General features: G+C 46.5%; 1 protein-coding gene across 1 annotated transcript in view; it reads right to left on the bottom strand.

Moving 5' to 3' along the window:
- The window catches only part of LOC135827313 (uncharacterized), a 41,837-nt gene that overhangs the window by 7,405 nt on the left and 13,929 nt on the right, over positions 1-20,503 (bottom strand). Inside the window, exons 5-8 of the mRNA XM_065339839.1 lie at positions 16,814-16,978; positions 6,233-6,445; positions 4,854-5,018; positions 1,034-1,204 (exon numbers count right to left, since the gene is read on the bottom strand). Of these exons, the coding sequence (XP_065195911.1) occupies positions 1,034-1,204; positions 4,854-5,018; positions 6,233-6,445; positions 16,814-16,978 (714 nt within the window). The remainder of the gene's footprint in view (positions 1-1,033; positions 1,205-4,853; positions 5,019-6,232; positions 6,446-16,813; positions 16,979-20,503) is intronic.

Genomic DNA, 20,503 nt, shown 5'->3' with positions numbered 1-20,503 from the left:
GGAGGGACTTAGAATTTTTCTCTCCACTTCAAAAAGAAAAATTGAAAGAAAGAAGGCAAAGGAAGAGAACAAGCAGGATTCGTTCCCACAACAGTATGAATCTCAAGCAACCCCTTATACCACCCAGCCACTGTGCTGCAGATGCCGAACCCTGTTGTTCTTACAGTCTTGTACCCAAAATAGGCAACATCCTATGTACACTATAGTACAAATGCTATACTAAAAAGGTTAAAATAGCTCCTAAAGGTTCAAATTTTGGGGTTATGGCAAAGGAATCGTGATAAATAGGATATTGACCTCGACTTGTGTTTACCACTATATTTATCAACTTAAAGTACAGCTGCAGTGGTGTCTTCAACTTCATTTTCACAATCATAACTTTTCGCTAAACCTGCAACCCATAACACACGAGCAGTCCACGCCAACACCAAGCACAACGATTGTTTGCAAATTTTCACCCAGGAAGGCATCATCAGGGGTTTAGGAGAAGATACAAGGATACAATGATGAGGTTAATAATAATAGCAAGCTAAGTGCAAAGCTGGTAAACGAGACGTGTGCAGAATTCGACCGAACATGCAAAGCTGCCGCCTTGGACAAGTTCATCCACTAAACTTGCACACATGCATGACTGTTCCCTAGCAAGACCATGCAAGCGTGCCTTCAATGTACAGGGTTTTGGTCAGTTGCCAAGGTGATCCGTGAACGGGGTGAAAACAGGAGTGGAGGAAACGGGAAACAGATGAAGATGAACACACATGCACACATGCAAGGGACCATACAAACATGCATACACACACACACACACACGCACGTGCACGCACACGTGCACGCACACACACACACACACACACACACACACACACGTGCACGCACACACACACACACACACACACACACACTACAAGGTGCCCTGGGCGGACGTGGATGAGAAGTGGTGCGACCGTCGTCGCACTGGTCGTACCGCGTGTGACACTCCTGCACACACACACACACGTGCACAGAAAGTACGGCAAGTGGCAAATTGTAATACCTTTTTTGCAAGCCGGGCCTTTATACGACCTGCCGAGTTTCTTGATAATGTGTTGTCCCCACCTGTTGCATTGGACTTTAATGTCTCGAACAGGTATGTCATCTCCACAGATAGGAGCCTCTGTCTGTCCCTCCACCATTGCAGGATATACCTTTGTGGCACCGCATATGGCTATATAGGTCAAAAGGCACAGAACACACCAGAATTTGTTTAATTGAGTGTGTTACACACAGCAGGGACAGAGGAAAACTTTTCCTACACTCTGATGTAACTTGGCGCTTGGTGGTGGGGCGGGGGCCCGAACGTGTATGTATATATACTCAATCTGCGATATATATTCAATCTATATATACACTAGTCAGGACAACAGATGGCTTGATCAGTCACAACTTAAAGTTTCATGCCATCTCAGGCACTCATCAGGTGATATGAACATCAAGAAAAATAACCCACTATTTAAAGCCCAGTATGGCGGGACAAGGATAACAGAAAGCGCTAGGGGCGCTATCAACTCATATCCGATTCAGTGTCATAGCCAGTAAGGATCGTGTTACTAAGGTGATAAAGGTGATAAAACCGAGCTGGCCTAGCTAGTGAATTCCGTGGTGCAAAGATGATGATGGTGACGAGGCGGCAGAGGGCTGCATCTTTTCGTTATGTTGCTGTAGGCCTTGGCTTGGCTTTTTCCCTCAGGTTGTTTTGAAAGGGCCCATTTACACGCCTGAATTTTACGTTCTCCATCATTTTCACTAGGTCATCCTCGAACGCCTTTATTTCAGCGACGTGGGGCGGTGAGTTCCTGCTCTTGAATCCGAAGCACAAGTTGCTGGTTTTGTCAGCTTTGACAATGACTTTGTCGGATTTTGAAATGGACCGGGCTTTTTCCCTCAGGTCGTTTTGAAAGGGCCCATTTACACGCCTGAATTTTACGTTCTCCATCATTTTCACTAGGTCATCCTCGAACGCCTTCATTTCAGCGACGTGGGGCGGTGAGTTCGGCAAACAGCCCCGGCAGCAATGTATAAGGACATCAACAGAGGGGCAAAGAGCATCGCACAAAACATGGAGAAGCCGCTGGATGACCGCATGGACACGATGGCAGAGTCTCAAGCATTCCTGACCTTCAAGGATCATAAAGACAGATTCGCCAACGATCTGCCATGCAGGTTAATCAACCCAGCAAAGGCCGAGATGGGCATCATCAGCAAAACAATATTGGACAGGATCACAACTGAGGTCACCAAAGCGACTGACATCCAGCTATGGAGAAACACAGCATCGGTTCTAGATTGGTTCCGAGGATTGGACGACAAAAATGAGAGAACCTTCGTGTGCTTCGACATCGTCAGCTACTACCCGTCAATTACAGAAGACCTCCTCCACCAAGCACTGAGATTCGCAGCGCAATACACCACGTCAGCAAGAGCGACGTAGACATCATTATGCACGCGAGGAGATCTCTGCTATTTGACGCATCAAAAACATGGGTAAAAAAGGACAACGCTAACGGATTTGACATAACCATGGGGTCTTACGACGGAGCTGAGGTCTGCCAGCTGGTAGGCGCATTACTCCTGAACAAGCTGGCAAGCTACATCGACAAGCCATCAATCGGATTGTACCGTGATGATGGCCTAGCTACCCTAAGGAGAGTGCCGGGTTGGAGGGCAGACAAGATACGGAAGAACATCATCGGTATGTTCCAATCACTCGGCCTGAAGATAACAATCGACGTCAACAGAAAAGTAACCGACTTCCTAGACGTCACTCTAAACCTCGAAACAGGCACCTACAAGCCATACCGCAAGCCCGGGGACACGCCCCTCTACCTCAACCGTGAGTCTAACCATCTTCCAATAGTAATCAAAAACCTGCCGCAGTCCATCAACAAGCGCCTAACGAGCGTCTCTGCCAATCAAGAAGTCTTTGAAGAGGCTGCCCCCACGTACGCTGCAGCTCTCTCAAAAAGTGGCTTCAACTGCGCACTCGTCTATAACGAGGAACCGACGAACACGGAAGGACAAGCCAGGAGGAAAAAGAATCGGAAGAGGACCGTCATTTGGTTTAACCCACCGTACAGCCAATCCGTGAAGACTGATGTTGGCGCGACATTCCTGCGACTTGTCAAGCGCCATTTCCCAGAAGGATCTGCCCTCAGAAAAATATTTAACAAAAACACGCTACAGCTGTTCTCCTAACTTAGCCTCGATAATCAAGGGCCACAACGCGAAAGTCCTCAGACAGCCGGAAGAAAAGAGATGTAACTGCCGTATCAAAGCAAACTGCCCACTCAACGGGGACTGCAACGCCAGCGAGAAATGTCGCCACAGCACCAAGTACCTCCTATCGGAGGTGACCTGAACTGTAGACTGCGCTTGCTATCTGTTACACATATACAGAACTCCTGCTATCTAATGTGCATGCATCCTACTACCACACTTCACTTTATGCACACCACCCGGCCTGCGCGATTGCTCACGCCACCACACTTGCCACACTTATCTTCACCTGTGATTCCCACCTAGACTGGCTAGCGTGCTTCTTTTCTCCACCTGTGATTCCCACCTAGGGTGCTTCTTTTCGTCTTTTCTGGTATGTAAAGGGATACTGATGTGAGAGAAGAGTGAGTTGCCTGAAGAGTGCTTTTGCACGAAACTCAGAGTAGCAACACTGAGAAACTTGGAGATCCTTTGTGTCTGAGTGTATATGCTCCAGTCTCTCCGGAGGCGTGGGTTCGAATCCCACCGCTGCCACCAATGTTGTAACTCGCTTTTCTCTACCTGCTCCCAGTCCCATGCCATCTCCACACTTGTACAAATGGGACGACGATAACTACATTTAGAAGACTGTTTATTGACACGACGAAGAAACACAACTAGACATGACGAACTCAAGACGAAGACATGATGAACTCAAGACGAAGACATCATGAACTCAAGACGAAGACTGCTTTTCATACCACAGCAACACGCGCATGCACCAACATGACGTACACACGACGTACACAAAATAACGTACTACAACATATATATATATATGTCAACAAACAATGGATCACTCGTATTGTTTTGCAACTCCGAGTTTCATGCACCGTGTGCAATCATCAGGCAAACAATATTCAATGCAGACTGGTCAAAGCATAATGGGAATTTATTATTGCCCTCATAATTGGTCAATATATGAAATATATTGACCTCTTTAATCGTGCAATAATAGATACATGTGCACCAATTATAGGAGAGAGACGTGTGTGATGCAACCAGTTGCCGGAGTACCTGGAGGTCAGCATGCCGTGAAGCCGTTGCTTGTGCGCACCGCACCAGGACTGAGCACAAGATCAAGCCAGTTCTGTGTGACACCTGCGGCCGGAGTTTCTCCAGGAGCTCTTCTACAGTGAGGCAATGTGGCGTGGCTCTTTTGTAGACCTATAAATCATGTGATTTTTGACCATTTCCTATGGCTATGCCAATTTCAAGGTTCCCTTCAGAAACTTTTCCACTGGCTTGGCACCGTCGATCTACACCCCAAAGGAAACCTACCTGCATAATTTGAGTAAAGTCGGAGAGATCAACTTGCACACATTGTGTGGCATTCTCAGACATGCTCTCTTATTAAATTGGATACAGGCGAAAACAAGTTCAAGGCTTAGCGGGACCTCAGGTGTGCAATATCCAGTGGGCCATTGTGAATTGAATACGTGTGAGCGCGCGCACACACACACACGCACACGCGCGCACACGCACACACACACACACACACACACACACACACACACACACACACACACACACACACACACACAACACTGTGTTCAACTGACCTCCGCACAAAGTAACACCGACATAATCCCAGCGCTGTTGTGAGTTGCAGTAGGCCTTTCTTCCGGTGGGAGCAAATCCATCACTGCAAGTAGCAGTAGCGTTGGTTTCTTTAGGAGTCATTGGGAGATGTCCATTATGAAAACTTTCTTCAGGACAGTGGTTGGCTAGAAACGTTTCAAGAAAGACACAAAGCAAATTCAAAGAATTCACTTCCCCGACTGCTGTAAAAGCAGAAATTTTCGGTGGTGTTTTTTTGGTAACTTCGGTGCCGACAATTTTCACCGAAAATAAAAAAATTTCTCTCCACCGAACCGCTGATTTTGGAGAATACCGAAAATATTACACCACCGAAAATTTCTGCTTTTACAGAACTGTAGTGTGAGCATTTGGGCGTATTGATGAGAATTTACAGGACACGAGTACGTTCTCACAACCGAAATTTGTAGGTCAAAGAGAAAGCTCTCAGCTTTCGATTGCAACAGACGCCGAAGCGATACGAGCAACAATCATGAAGTTATTGTGCTCAACAGATACGTAAATCCAAACGCGCTCAAAGACCTTTTATGCACAGTGCGTGGGCACTTTATTTTCCTTTTTTTCTCCTTTTTTCTGCGCATTTTGCCACTTGGTGCCATGATAACTTCTGTTTGAATCGAGCAGTAGACTTGCAGGCATGTTAAAAGATCGAGCTCGATAAAGAGTTGGCAGCTCATAGCAAATTTCCTTGAAGTGTGCAACTTTGCTACAACTTTGGGACAACTTCGCTTGGCTCTAGAGCTGGTTTCCAGCCTTGTGAAGACTGATGCTTCTGTGCATCATTTGCCTTGTTGGTATGTGGTGCATACAAGAGTACGCTTTGTCAGAGAATGTGAGGATCTGCTTCCGTCTGTGTGAGAGTGACTGTCAAGTAAGTGTCGTGCATGCGCAATGCTAGTTTGGTCGAGTGATGAGTGATTCGTCCGTGGTTTTGTTGCGTTGGTCTTGCACATGTGATAAGAAAAAAGTAGAAAGGCAAGAGACATATGGATACAATTGTCAAAAGGGCCGCACATGCTGTCGGAGCGCTAGCAACTCTGTCCAAAGTGAATTTTGACGAAGGCACATCGATCGTGGTGAGGACCTAATCTTTTCTTAACCTGGCCGTGGAATAAAAAATTCCATACTATGTTTCCATGGTTACCATGGGCTGTTGCCATAGAATCTATTATCCCTTGTACTATCACGTCTAAAATTTGTGGAATCCTTCATTAGTCCCTTAGCCGCGGTCAAGTTTTAGGTCAATGTTCGAACAGAGGCTGTACAGTGTTGCACTATAATAGTATCTAGTTACAATGGTGGAACATGTAGTATACGGCAAGTGGCAAATTGTTTCACTAACGTTTGAAGCAAGGGCTGCCTTGATACCGTTTGATACCGTTGATGCCTCCTGTATTAAGAGTGAGATAGTGACGACCGGAAGGTGGTGAGCCACGGACATATTCGCAATGGATTGCAACGTTGGGAACAGGCTCAAGCTTTCCTTCACATTTAGGAGTCTGACCGGGGCCTCCCGCGAACATTTGGGGGAAGACACCGTCGGCAGAGCATTGGACTACATTGGACAAAAGGCACAGAACACACCAGAAAAATGTGGTAAGTGGAATTCTGCTGATGTGGCCCTGGAAATGTATGCACCGTATTTGCCAGAATGTGCACTACAACAGTCCATTTCAAAAATATAGACGCATGGTATTTTTGAAATATTTCAAACTTGGCTGGAGCTTTTTGAGAATTTGTTTCGGAATATTGCTCAGGTCCTTCACGCAATTACCGTCATATAGATTTTTTTAAGCGATCGGATAGCAAACGCCCAATTTTGAAGTGATCACAGATTTTATGTGGCATAGATGCTGGCCTAACGGTTTTATGAAATCACGCGTCTGTATTTTTGAAACGCACTGTAGATGCGCCATTTCACGCCCCAAATCGCACCGTGCACATTGTTCTGCGAATATGAGAATGCATTCACTTGGAAAAGTAGTGCAATGTATCGAACTGTTGGGAAATCTGACCCTGCACAAGCCATATCCATGCATTTGTGGTGTATCCTGCTGGCTACACTGCAAATGCAAGTTGAGTACGTGACCCCTTGGGTAGCACGTGCATTAAGAAAATGCACACATTTTGACAATTTCTTGATAATTTTGCCAATGGTCGCTCTATAATACTGCCTACATGATCCATAGTTTTCTCTCATCTAGGCTGTGCAATATACAGTACTCAGGATATAACTTGAATTCCTAAAGCGCTGGTCAAAAAAGGTGCGCATTATTGATAGCTTGCATAGCGTCCTACCGGTAGGACGTTGCGTCCTACCGGTAGGACGCTGGAAATCACGCTGAGAAAATCTGAACGCTTGGGAATTTTTTTTTGAACTGGGTTGTTGTAATCTTTGGACTCCTTAGCAGTGGCGCAAGACGCGGGCACATGTTCTGCGCACTGCGCATGCGCAAATTTTCATTGTCAAAATGCCTACATTGATTCAGGTCGGAACGCGAGTAACTGTGCCAGCGACGACTTTTGATCATGGTTTTTACGCACACGATGAGGATCGATGGTCATTCTCCGCTTACGGAGACAGCTGGAGAAGTGCGGAGTGTTTGGGCACTGTTTTGAGTGTGACTTTTGATGCAGAATAAAGTGGGATTTGGACAGTACTACATCGATTGTAGCCGTTGCTGACGTTCGTGCAGCTGCAGAGTCCGACCCGTGCGACGACGGAGCAAGAGGTAAGCGTAGAATTGTTCGTCCCAAGCGTTTTGAGGACAGCGACAGCGATGTAGCCGATCAGCCTAGTAATAGTCCTACCTGTGCAAATAGTCGTAGTGCAAGTTCTGGATCTGTGCATGCTGCACGTTCTGCTCTGTCGTCCAATGTTCCATCGAGAAAACGCTGCCGCTCTCCAACTCCGGAGCCTGCGGAGATACATTCGATTGACGACGACGACGATACTTCAACCGATCGGCCTAGTAATAGTCGTACCTGTGCAAATAGTCGTAGTGTAAGTTCTGGATCTGTGCGTGCGGCACGTTCTGCTCAGTCGTCCAATGTTCCATCGAGAAAACGCCGCCGCTCTCCAACTCCAGAGCCTGACCAATGCTTGTTTGACGACGACGATGATACTTCACCGTCAGTAAATCCGACTTCCCAAGACCCCGTATCGACGCGGCGACAACCTGCACTAGCTGCACTCGATGGTGACGACAGCAGCTCAAGTAGCTGTTGCAGTGACGACGATAGTGATTCGGATTCATCGGAATGTAGCAGTAGTGAAGGTTCGAGTCTTGAAGACGCTCCCACTGTTCTTCAGGCACATGGTTTGGACTGGACATTGGGTGACATAGTGATCGATCAGTACAAGGATATTCCGTACAAAGCGAAAGTAAATGCTGACAATTTGCACACAATGAATGAATTGGACGCCTGGATGCTGTTCTTTCCGCACGAGGAAATGGATGAGATAGTGAAGTGCACAAATGCTCACCTGCGTGACAAGCGGAAATCTGTAACCCGCGATGAGTTTTACAAGGTGATAGGTCTCCTCTACCTGCTGACGCTGTGTCCAGTACGTTGCCAACGGCGTGACCACTGGAGTGTGACCGAGGGTCTCCTTCCAGCACCAGCCTTCGGACGTCGATACGGCATTGGAGCAAATCGCTTTGAGGAAATTCTTGCTGCCATGCACTTTCGTCCACCAGTCAGCGGAGACACCAGGCGCGGCTGGAAAATTGTGAGCCCCCTCATCGACATGTGCAATTTGAAGTGGCAGACTTCAATCCGGCCCGGCCGAAAGAGTTCGGTGCTGGAACTGCCACAACTTTGCGACTGACGGATACATGGCATGGCTCGGGAAGAATCGTGTGCGGCGATTTCTGGTTTGCATCCGTCAAGACAGCAGTCGCTCTTATGAAGCATGGGCTCTTCTTTGCGGGTGTTGTCAAGACGGCGCACACAGCCTTCCCGTTGAAGCTCCTGTCTCTATGTGTCCTTCTCCGAAAGGCCGCTTCGTGTCCGCAACCGCGCAGAGGGACGGCATAGCACTGAATGCCGTGGCATGGCGCGACAGGAAGGTGCATTCGTTTGTCAGCACGTGCGGGACGACTCTTGCCGTAGATCCTGCCAAGAAAAAGCGGTATGATGACAACTTGAAGCTGTACTTCAAGACAGTTGATCGACCGAAGTTGGTGGCAATGTACCACGATGGCGCGCCTTCCATTGATGTGCACAACCACCTTCGGCAGGATGGCTTGGCTCTGGAGCAAGTGTGGCGCACGGACACCTGGCACCATCGTGTGTATGCCTCAGTGTTTGGCATCATGGAGACAAATGCTTACCTTGCATTTTCCCATTTCTGCTGTGGCCTCGACAAGATCACCCACTCGGCATTCACCACTCGTCTTGCGGAGCAACTGATCCGCTACAACGCCCCGCAGCAGCCGCAAAGTCAAACAGGTGCTGCGAAACCTGAAGCAGATCAGCCTAACGGCACCGAGCATCGGTTGGTATCCCTGTCTGAGGTCAGCGGCAAGCCACACACACAGCGTAAATGTGTTGTGTGCAGGCATGTCCGCGACTCGGGCAGGAAGGCGAGCTACTATTGCTCCACGTGTGGGCCGAATGCCGTGATGTGCTCTCCGGCCACGGGACGCACGTGCTTTCAATACCACATCGTCCATGGCCTGCCACACTGAGTGAACGTGTGTTCAGCCTGCTATGCTCATGCTTGCATCTATATTATTTATTTTTCATTATAACTCCTTTTTCCTACTGTTGCCAAGGGCGTTCTACTGTTGCCACGGGACGTACGTGCTTTCAATACCACATCGTCCATGGCCTGCCACACTGAGTGAACGTGTGTTCAGCCTGCTATGCTCATGCTTGCATCTATATTATTTATTTTTCATTATAACTCCTTTTTTCTACTGTTGCCAAGGGCGTTGCCATGGTACCCGGCAATTCAACATTCGACACGGTCGTTATAATGCATTGCTTACATCAGTCAGCCTGCTATGCTCATCTTACATTATTTATTGTTCAATATATTTTCTTTTGTTCTGCCGCTTCCATGGGCGTTGCTATGGTAGCCTGCGGTAGTACTCCTCCAACCGCGTCCAAATTTTCAGAACTTCACCGAATGGCTCTATGTAGTGTGTGGTTTCAATTTTATGGAAGACACTGGTATATAGCCAGTGTGGCATGTCTACCGGTAGGACCAGGGTCTATGCAAGCTATCATTATGCTCAGGTGCGCGTTATACTCCCACAAATGCGGTACACTGTACTGCAAAGCGGCTAATTTTGGCGCCGGTGATATTTTAGCGATTTTAGCAAAAGGAGTGTTTTCGCTAAAGTTTAGTAGTCAGGCCAATTGAAATTTGCATGTACAGTTCAGTACTGGTCATCTTCTTCTTTTTGTACTCTGAAACTCGGATAGCTAAAATTTATGGAACCACAACTTCACAAGGCTGCGAGGTACGAATTACTTGTACTAGCTGTAGCTCCATGCAATCTGGTGCAGGGAGCAAAGCGACAAGCTGGTGAGTGCCACATGGCTCAAACTTAGCCAAGGAACGACCTGGCGTCTTGAGCAATGCGTCTCAATCACCAGGAATTGTTGCTGGTAATTTTGGACTGGGAGCAAGAAAGTTGGAGTAAGTTGCACAGTTCTTACCGCGGCTGTGTGTGTGTATGTGTGTGTGTGTGTGTGTGTGTGTTTTTCATTTCTTTTCCCCGCACACACATCACTCCACACACTCCGCCATGCACTGGCTGTTGTGGGTAACCACCCAGGAGAATGAAAGAATAGTGACAAGAACGATGTGTGTGACCATAATCGACGGTAATCGAACCCACAATCTCTTGATTGGAAATCAACTGCACATACCACTGCACCACTGACCTTCGCAATGAGCCAAACGAGGCTTCTTTGGGCGCTATCAACTCATATCCGATTCAGTGTCATAGCCAGTAAGGATCGCGGTACTAAGGTGATAAAGGTGATAAAACCGAGCTGGCCTAGCTAGTGAGTTCCGTGGTGCAAAGATGATGATGGTGACAAGGCGGCAGAGAGCTATCAACTGGCTCTACTGCCTGGAAGCAGGGTACCGAGAAGATCATGTTATCGGTGTTGACAGCATGAATTTATTTTGATGTCGACATTTGGATATCAACTCCGACCGCTTGTTGAGGCTCGATCTCCTGTCGGCAGTGATTATTCTCGCCTTCTCCTCGAGGCACAGGCTGCATCTTTTCGTTATGTTGCTGTAGGCCTTGGCCTTCTGAACAACTCGCCACTTGATGTCGTGCGTCTTGCCATTATCTTTTAATTCCCACACATGCTTTGAGAGGCCCGTGGATTTGCGGTATCCAGGAAGCTTGATGGATGTCTTGTGGTTCCCGTATCGAAGCTTGAATGGAGGCTCCGTACTGCCAATGTAGGTCTTGGGCCCATCGCTGTGGCCATCACTCGACACCTCCGCCGCGTAGACTATGCTGGTTGCTTGGCACGCTCCGTTGAGAGGGCACTGGTCCTTGCGACGGCAGTTGCACGTCTTGAACAAAATCTTCAACCGCTTCAATGTGAAGGTGAGCTACTCCTGTTTGCCGAATGATTTTGTTCATTTTGGACCCCTTAGGAAAATGCTTGTCGATCAGCCAGAGGAAGGTGATGGCGATGTTGGTCCGGACACTCTTGGAGTATGGCGGGTTAAACCACACCACATTCCGTTTCCTTTTTCTTTTTTGCTTGCTGCCGTTCATTGCAGCAGGTGGCGTTGGGTCAATCTACTTGATGTTGGCAGGTAATCCGCTGGCCGCTAATGCATTGTGATATGTAGGAGCAGCATCGGCGAATACGCCGCTGTCGGCAGATATGCTTGAGACACGTCGAGCGATCATATCAGGGATGTTCCGTAGTATGGATGGTGGGTGATTGGACATGGCATTGACGTAGAGAGGTGCGTCTCCAGGTTTACGATACGGCTGGAATTTCCCGGTGTCGAGGCTGAGCGTGACGTCTAGGAAATTCACTGTCGAAAGATTAACGTCGATAGTGATTTTTCGATCATACCGCTTGAATACTTCGATAATGGACTTCCTCGTGCGGTCGGCAACTGGCCCTGGTGCATTTTTCAGCACGGCAAGGCCGTCGTCTCTGTAAAGTCCAATTCCGGCCTCATCGACGTGCACAGACAACTTGCTCAATAGGAAAGCACCGACGAGCTCACATATCTCTGCTCCATCGTACGATCCCATCGCCACGTCGAAGTTGCATTGTGCGTTAACGCCAGTGATATAATGGCAAGACGCACGACATCAAGTGGCGAGTTGTTCAGAAGGCCAAGGCCTACAGCAACATAATGAAAAGATGCAGCCTGTGGCTCGAGAAGAAGGCGAGAATAATCACTGCCGACAGGAGATCGAGCCTCAACAAGCGGTCGGAGTTGATATCCAAATGTCGACATCAAAATAAATTCATGCTGTCAACACCGATAACATGATCTTCTCGGCACCCTGCTTCCAGGCAGTAGAGCCAGTTGATAGCTCTCTGCCGCCTTGTCACCATCATCATCTTTGCACCGCGGAACTCACTAGCTAGGCCAGCTCGGTTTTATCACCTTTATCACCTTAGTACCGCGATCCTTACTGGCTATGACACTGAATCGGATATGAGTTGATAGCGCCCCTAGCGCTTTTATCCTTGTCCCGCCATACTGGGCTTTAAATAGTGGGTTATTTTTCTTGATGTTCATTTCACCTGATGAGTGCCTGAGATGGCATGAAACTTTAAGTTGTGACTGATCGAGCTATCTGTTGTTCTGACTAGTGCGTCACGGCTCTACCTTCCCGGTATCGAGCTCTCTTGGATTTCTGCTGGAATTCACAACAGTGTGTATTCAATCTATATATATATACCAGCCCGGAACAGCGCGCACCGATTCACACTGGAGGCGCTGTACATTCGCAGTTTGACGCCAGAGCTGTGTCGACAAAAGAAGCACATCAAGGTGCTAAGGCTGTTCAAGCTGCAACCGAACTGACAACTTTATCACATGTTTGTTCTGGTACTGCATTCCCTACATTTGTTGTTTCCTGCATTTTTCCACTGCTGCATACATTCTTATGGTAGTGTAGTGTGAACTTGAGGCGCGTAAGAATATTCTTGCTGATTCTCTACCCCCAGTATAAATTCTGGCTTCGTTTTCGTTCTTGCTCATTCCCATGTACCTACTGATGAAAATGGGTGAAAAGCTTTTAGTATTATGAAACTGACAACCTTGTTGTTGTGTGTATATAAATTTTGTTCGCCTACCTCTCAATTTATATGTATCTATTATTGCACGATTAAAGAGGTCAATATATGAAATATAGAACGAGTAAAAGACCGAGGTCTCCCGAGGTCTTTTACGAGGTCTATATTTCATATATTGACCGATTATGAGGGCAATAATAGATTTATCACGACATAGCATACCTAAAACTGTTTTTGCTTTGCTATAGGAAGAAAGGAATACTATTGTAATAGTATAATAGTATGTACATTATGCCGTTTACATTGGACATTACTTCTGTGTAAACCAAAGTTTTCAGTTGTCTCTTGTAGTATGTTCCCCAAGTTCTTTGACTGAGAATCTGACAGTTTGGGTTCAAATCCCAGCATTTGGCTTCAGATTTTTCTTCTTTCAGTTCTGATTTTTTTCTAAGTTGAGGAAAAAGTTCTAAGTCCTCGGGCTAAGTGGTCAATAATAAGTGGTCAATATAAGCGGTCAATAGGGACCTTTCGCACCCCGCGTACGGATACGAAACGAATGCTGATTCGTCACCTGGGTTCGAGGATTCGTCAGAGTCCCTGCGGAGAACTCGTTTTCACGAATGGAAGCCTCTTCATTCGTGGCACGCTCCGAATCCGTCAGGTACACATTTATTTGGATAGGTACACATGTTTTGCAAGGTACACATTTTTCCCTTCATTCCATGATCCATGCACGTGTGCGTGTAAAAACCCGTACGCCAAACTACCGGCGCCTGCGGCCGTATTCGTAGTTGCCATGCACATTTGCATGACGACTTGCGAAACCTGAAATCTGTTTTCAACGAAACGATTACGAGCCGAATCAAACTTTCGTTTCGCATTCGTTTCGTAGCAAATGCGAAAGGTCCCTAGTATATGCTGATATTTGACCGCTTAGAGATCACAAGTTTCTGTGGGGGTCAATAATAAGAGAGTGATAAATATATTTATCACTCTTCTATATCGACCTCCACTAATTCTCGTGATCCTTGACTGGTCCTATATTACCCATATTGCCGCAATATCGACCGCTTATATCGACCACTTGTATCGACCACTTAGGCATTGTAATCTTTCGACTTTGGTGGGACTTAGAATTTTTCTCTCCACTTCAAAAAGAAAAATTGAAAGAAGACAAGGAAGAGAACAAGCAGGATTCGAACCCACAACAGTATGAATCTCAAGCAACCCCTTATACCACCCAGCCACTGTGCTGCAGATGTTGAACTCTGTTGTTCTTACAGTCTTGTACCCAAAAAAGGCAACATCCTATGTACACTATAGTACAAATGCTATACTAAAAAGGTTAAAATAGCTAAATTTTGGGGTGATGGCAAAGGAATCGTGATAAATAGGATATTGACCTCGACTTCGGTTGGTCAATATCCTATACTTATCGCCTTCTTAGTATTTGACCCCACTAATTTCCCTGATACCTAAGCGGTCAAATATATCGCGTATTTGACTGCTTAGTTAAATACACGATATATTTGCCTACTTATATTTGACTCCTCAGGCTGTACTCACACTACTTGAAAAACCGCGTACAAGTGACTTACGTGTGAATGTTGCCACGGTGACGGTTGCGAAAATGAAAAAAGCCCTTGAAAGCCGCTTGAAAGGTTTCAGCGGAAACGGAACCCTCTTCTACGAGGTTTTTTGCTTTCAAGCCGTTTGGAAAGCTGTGTGAGGTCAGGAGGCCGGAGTACTATTGTACGTTGAAAGGCTCCAGAATATGTTTCATGCTTTGTTTCCTCGTGGTCGTACTGCTCCTGTACATAATACTTGTAGTTTCCTTTTTCTGAATTCTGTGGTGTTTTTTCCGAGTAGTTTGTCTTCTTTCTTCCAGTAGCGTCCCGTTGTTTTGATTGCCGTTTCTGTCGCATTTCTTTTGTACCATTGCTTTTGTACCGACATCATACCTCTCGTAGTGTTTTCTTACGACTTGGAGAAGAAGCTCATCGAGCTGTGGAGAGAAACCTCTTCATCCGTCGACGTCGACGTCGACAATGTGCTACTTCTTCGCGAGGCATGGCGAACAAACTCCACGATCCAAGCAAGATATAACTGTTTCTTTTTTCTCATGAACTGAAAATTTCAAATAAGTTCAACGAGCGCAAAAAAATTGAAGGAACGCAGCCTCGGGATTTTCAAAACTACCACATGACAATCATGTTTCTCCATGGTAATTAATTATTGGTAATTTGCTGACAAAAATGTTAGTCGTCACTGTGTGCTTGGAAAGGCTTTTTCAAGTACTTTTGTCTAGTTTTGAACGCGACATTCGCGTCAAACTTTCAAGTAGTGTGAGTACAGCCTAAGAACTTCTTGGACTTAGAAATTTTCTATTCAACTTAGAAAAAGAAATTTTGAAGAAAGCAGAAATACACAAGATGGGATTTGAACCCACAACCTTGTGAATCTCAGTCACTCTTCATTACCACCCAGCCACCGTGCTACCAATGCTGAACCTAGTTTAAACAATGATCTTGACTTTCAATACAGTACAATGCGGTATAGGCTATAGTATAATACTAGAATTACAAGGATATGTCGTATATGAAGAGAAACTATTGCGTGGAGAACACGATAAATAGATTATAGACCTCATAGTTGGTCTATACAGGATATATAGACCGAGTAAAAGACCGAGGTATATATAACAGCATGCTGTCCGCAGATTGAGTATATATATATATATATGGCAAGGTACGTTCGGGCCTGATTGGAAATTTTTATTTCCATTGCTATCAGTCTCGGCCTCATTTCCTCTGTGCTGCGCTGATGAGTCCACAAAGGACGAAACAGTTCTGTCCGCAGATTGAGTATATATATATATATATATATGTGTCAACAAACAATGGATCACTCGTATTGTTTTGCAACTCCGAGTTTCATGCACCGTGTGCAATCATCAGGCAAATAATATTCAATGCAGACTGGTCAAAGCATAATGGGAATTTATTATTGCCCTCATAATCGGTCAATATATGAAATATATTGACCTCTTTAATCGTGCAATAATAGATACATGTGCACCAATTATAGGAGAGAGACGTGTGTGATGCAACCAGTTGCCGGAGTACCTGGAGGTCAGCATGCCGTGAAGCTGTTGCTTGTGCGCACCGCACCCGGACTGAGCACAAGATCAAGCCAGTTCTGTGTGACACCTGCGGCCGGAGTTTCTCCAGGAGCTCTTCTACAGTGAGGCAATGTGGCGTGGCTCTTTTGTAGACCTATAAATCATGTGATTTTTGACCATTTCCTATGGCTATGCCAATTTCAAGGTTCCCTTCAGAAACTTTTCCACTGGCTTGGCACCGTCGATCTACACCCCAAAGGAAACCTACCTGCATAATTTGAGTAAAGTCGGAGAGATCAACTTGCACACATTGTGTGGCATTCTCAGACATGCTCTCTTATTAAATTGGATACAGGCGAAAACAAGTTCAAGGCTTAGCGGGACCTCAGGTGTGCAATATCCAGTGGGCCATTGTGAATTGAATACGTGTGAGCGCGCGCACACACACACACGCACACGCGCGCACACGCACACACACACACACACACACACACACACACACACACACACACACACACACACACACACACAACACTGTGTTCAACTGACCTCCGCACAAAGTAACACCGACATAATCCCAGCGCTGTTGTGAGTTGCAGTAGGCCTTTCTTCCGGTGGGAGCAAATCCATCACTGCAAGTAGCAGTAGCGTTGGTTTCTTTAGGAGTCATTGGGAGATGTCCATTATGAAAACTTTCTTCAGGACAGTGGTTGGCTAGAAACGTTTCAAGAAAGACACAAAGCAAATTCAAAGAATTCACTTCCCCGACTGCTGTAAAAGCAGAAATTTTCGGTGGTGTTTTTTTGGTAACTTCGGTGCCGACAATTTTCACCGAAAATAAAACGTACCGAAAATTTCACTACCGGTACTGTATACACGTAGTAGTACCTGGAAAATGGGTTTTACCGAAAATTTCTCTCCACCGAACCGCTGATTTTGGAGAATACCGAAAATATTACACCACCGAAAATTTCTGCTTTTACAGAACTGTAGTGTGAGCATTTGGGCGTATTGATGAGAATTTACAGGACACGAGTACGTTCTCACAACCGAAATTTGTAGGTCAAAGAGAAAGCTCTCAGCTTTCGATTGCAACAGACGCCGAAGCGATACGAGCAACGATCATGAAGTTATTGTGCTCAACAGATACGTAAATCCAAACGCGCTCAAAGACCTTTTATGCACAGTGCGTGGGCACTTTATTTTCCTTTTTTTTCTCCTTTTTTCTGCGCATTTTGCCACTTGGTGCCATGATAACTTCTGTTTGAATCGAGCAGTAGACTTGCAGGCATGTTAAAAAAATCGAGCTCGATAAGAGCAAGGAGAGTCGAATGGCAGCTCATAACAAATTTCCTTGAAGTGTGCAACTTTGCTACGACTTTGGGACAACTTCGCTTGGTTCTAGAGCTGGTTTCCAGCCTTGTGAAGACTGATGCTTCTGTGCATCATTTGCCTAGTTAAAGCAACACGTAATTCTAGCTACTGTTGCAAAACTCGGTTCGAGTCTAATCTGCGCACTTCGCCGCTTGTCTTGTATACGTGTGAGTGCGGTGTGATGTGCGACGTATATGGTATGTGATGCATGTGTCACGTCCCTGAACGTGACGACTGCTGTCTGATAGTCCTGTGACAGCAGGTGTTGCGCAACGGGTCTAGAGTGAAAGACTTTTCATGGCTTATTTATGTTGTTCTTTAGTTTTATTGTGTAGTCACGTTAGTCTTGACTTTGTTGCATTGTTTTGGTTGCATGTGCAGTCTTCTGTACATGTATACACCATGCAACGCTTACGTCATCGTCGCGCGTGCAACATTATTTCGTGCGCATGCTCATTATATACTGCCGCAACGTTTGTCCTTTTCTTTAGTTATCAGTTTACCTCGTCGTGTCCGGTCTTCTTGTCTGTCCGTCTCCGTCTTGTCAAGAAATTATGTAGAACTCTTAGTTCAGGTTCGTAGTTGTGTGTGGCGGGTCGGATGGGCAGGGAGGCTGGGCCCCTGACGCCTGGACAACATGTGCGCGTGCACAAAATTTGGCGATCACGCCAGGATAGTCAGGGAAACGAGGAACTGGCAGAAACTCCGGTGCGAAGGAAAACGCATCGAGAACAAATCACCAAAATGACGTCGTCTGAGCTGAAGGCGCTGAGCGAGGAAACGTCTGCGAGGAGTGGCTGGCTCGTCGGAGCTGAATGCGCTGAGGGCAGATGAAATGGATGAACATCTGCGAGGAGTGGCTGGTCCGCCGGAGTTGAATGCGCTGAGGGCAGGGACGTCCCGCGAGGTGGCTGGTGAAGACGACGAGGTTGTTGCGACGGAAGTCGTTGGAGCTGAATGCGCTGAGGGCAGACGAAGACGGATAAACGTCTGCGAGGAGTGGCTGGTTCCTACGACAAGGACGGTGCGAAGGAAAACGCATCGTGAACAAATAACCCCATGTGAGTGTGACGCGGAGTTTGGAAGGTGCTCCTGCTGTGATTTGTTGATTAGTTTGATTCGATTTGTTTGTGTGGTTTGGTTTGCTCGATTTGTTTGTTAGTTCGAGTTTGGTAGTTCGGTTTGCTCGATTTGTTTGAGTTTGATTTGTTTCCTGGTCGGACGTTGACTTTCGTTGGAGTTAGTTTGTTGGCGTGTCGATAGTTTATTTGTTTATTTGTTGCCTCTTGTAGTTAGTTTGATTAGTACACTTGCGGCGTATACTCGTAGGGCACAGTGTCACGAACATCAGTCGTGATCATTTATGTGCCCCCTTTTTTGGCACCAAGCGATTCCCTTTTGTATGCACCCAGCCATGTCTGGCTGTCCTGCGGCTAGCAGTGTGCTCTACTTGCTCTCTGTTGTATGCATGTACCCGTTTCTGGCTGCCGTGCATGTCGCGGTGTGCTCCCCTTTCTTCGCATGTATCCATTTCTGGCTGCCATGCATGTCGCGGTGTGCTCTCTTTCTGTGCATGTATCGTTTCTGGCTGCTGTGCATGTCGCGGTGTGCTCCCCTTTCTGCGCATGTATCCGTTTCTGGCTGCTACAGCTCGCGTTGCGCTTCCCTTGCTCTCCTATGTGTACGCACGTCCATTTCTGGCTGTACACGCATGCCTATTTCTGCCTTCGCGCTGACCCCTGAGGAATCGCTTGAGCCTAGTATGGATCCAGTGATCCGAATGTAGCGCCGTTCTCAGCAAGAACTTGCCGACTTTATATTTTGTTGCTCTACAAGCAGCTTTTCGCTAGTCTTCTTCATGTCTCTTCTTAGAGTAGAGACCAGTTTTTTCCTGCTCTAATCAGTAGCTCAGAGCTACATCAATAGCAATAATAAAACCTTATAAAAGACAAAAAAAAACTCTTGTCGATGCGATGACAACGACGACAAACTGGTGCCGAAACCCTACTAAGTAGATGCCAGCGAAGAAGGATAAGACGCCCGTCGGGACTCTGTTCCTCAGACGTAGGCAGGCAGGTGCATGTGCAGCAAGTAGCCATTCAGAGAGACATCAAGGAAGCCTCTGCTCTGCTCCAGACCATCGAACCTGCATCTCCCGATCCGGACACCTTGCAAAAGCTAAGTTTCTTGTGCTGTGTTTTAGAATCTTCCTTATTAGCATATGACGATTTTTGTGGTAGTTTAGCTGAGATTTTGGTTCCTGAGAATCTGGGTATCTCTAAAGAAGATGTTGAAACTGAGTTAGACGATTGTGTAAATTGCTCATCATCTGTACGCTCCACAATCACTGCCATCAAACGCACGTTACACACGTCATCGCCTAGCGCGATCGGAAACCCAGCTGGCGCTAGCGACCCAGACTCACATGATCAACATGTCTTAGCCTCAGCATCACTACACGCTACCGCAACAAAACTGCTATCTACCACACAACAACATAAATCCATGACTCAAACACAGTCACAGCTCCTACAACAACAGACCGCTCTCCTCAACACGCTACAATCTCAATCTCAGCCTTGTACTACTCCAACAACAACATCTGTCAAATTACCAAAATTTGAAATTTCCAAATTTTCCGGAGATTTTTTGAAATGGAGCGAATTCCATGACATGTTCATGTCCTCGATTGACAGTAACACGGGACTGTCAGATGTACAAAAACTCACCTACCTCAAGGACCACGTTACTGGGTTGGCCCATGACGCCATCTCCGGCCTCCCTTTGTCGAACGCAAACTACACCATTGCGTTGGATATCCTTCGTGCCCGATTCGGCACTAAACAAGTACTGGTGGATTCGCAT

The sequence above is a fragment of the Sycon ciliatum genome, chromosome 11 (assembly GCF_964019385.1).
Source record: "Sycon ciliatum chromosome 11, ocSycCili1.1, whole genome shotgun sequence".
NCBI lineage: Eukaryota > Metazoa > Porifera > Calcarea > Leucosolenida > Sycettidae > Sycon > Sycon ciliatum.
This window is presented reverse-complemented; position numbering and strand designations above follow the sequence as displayed.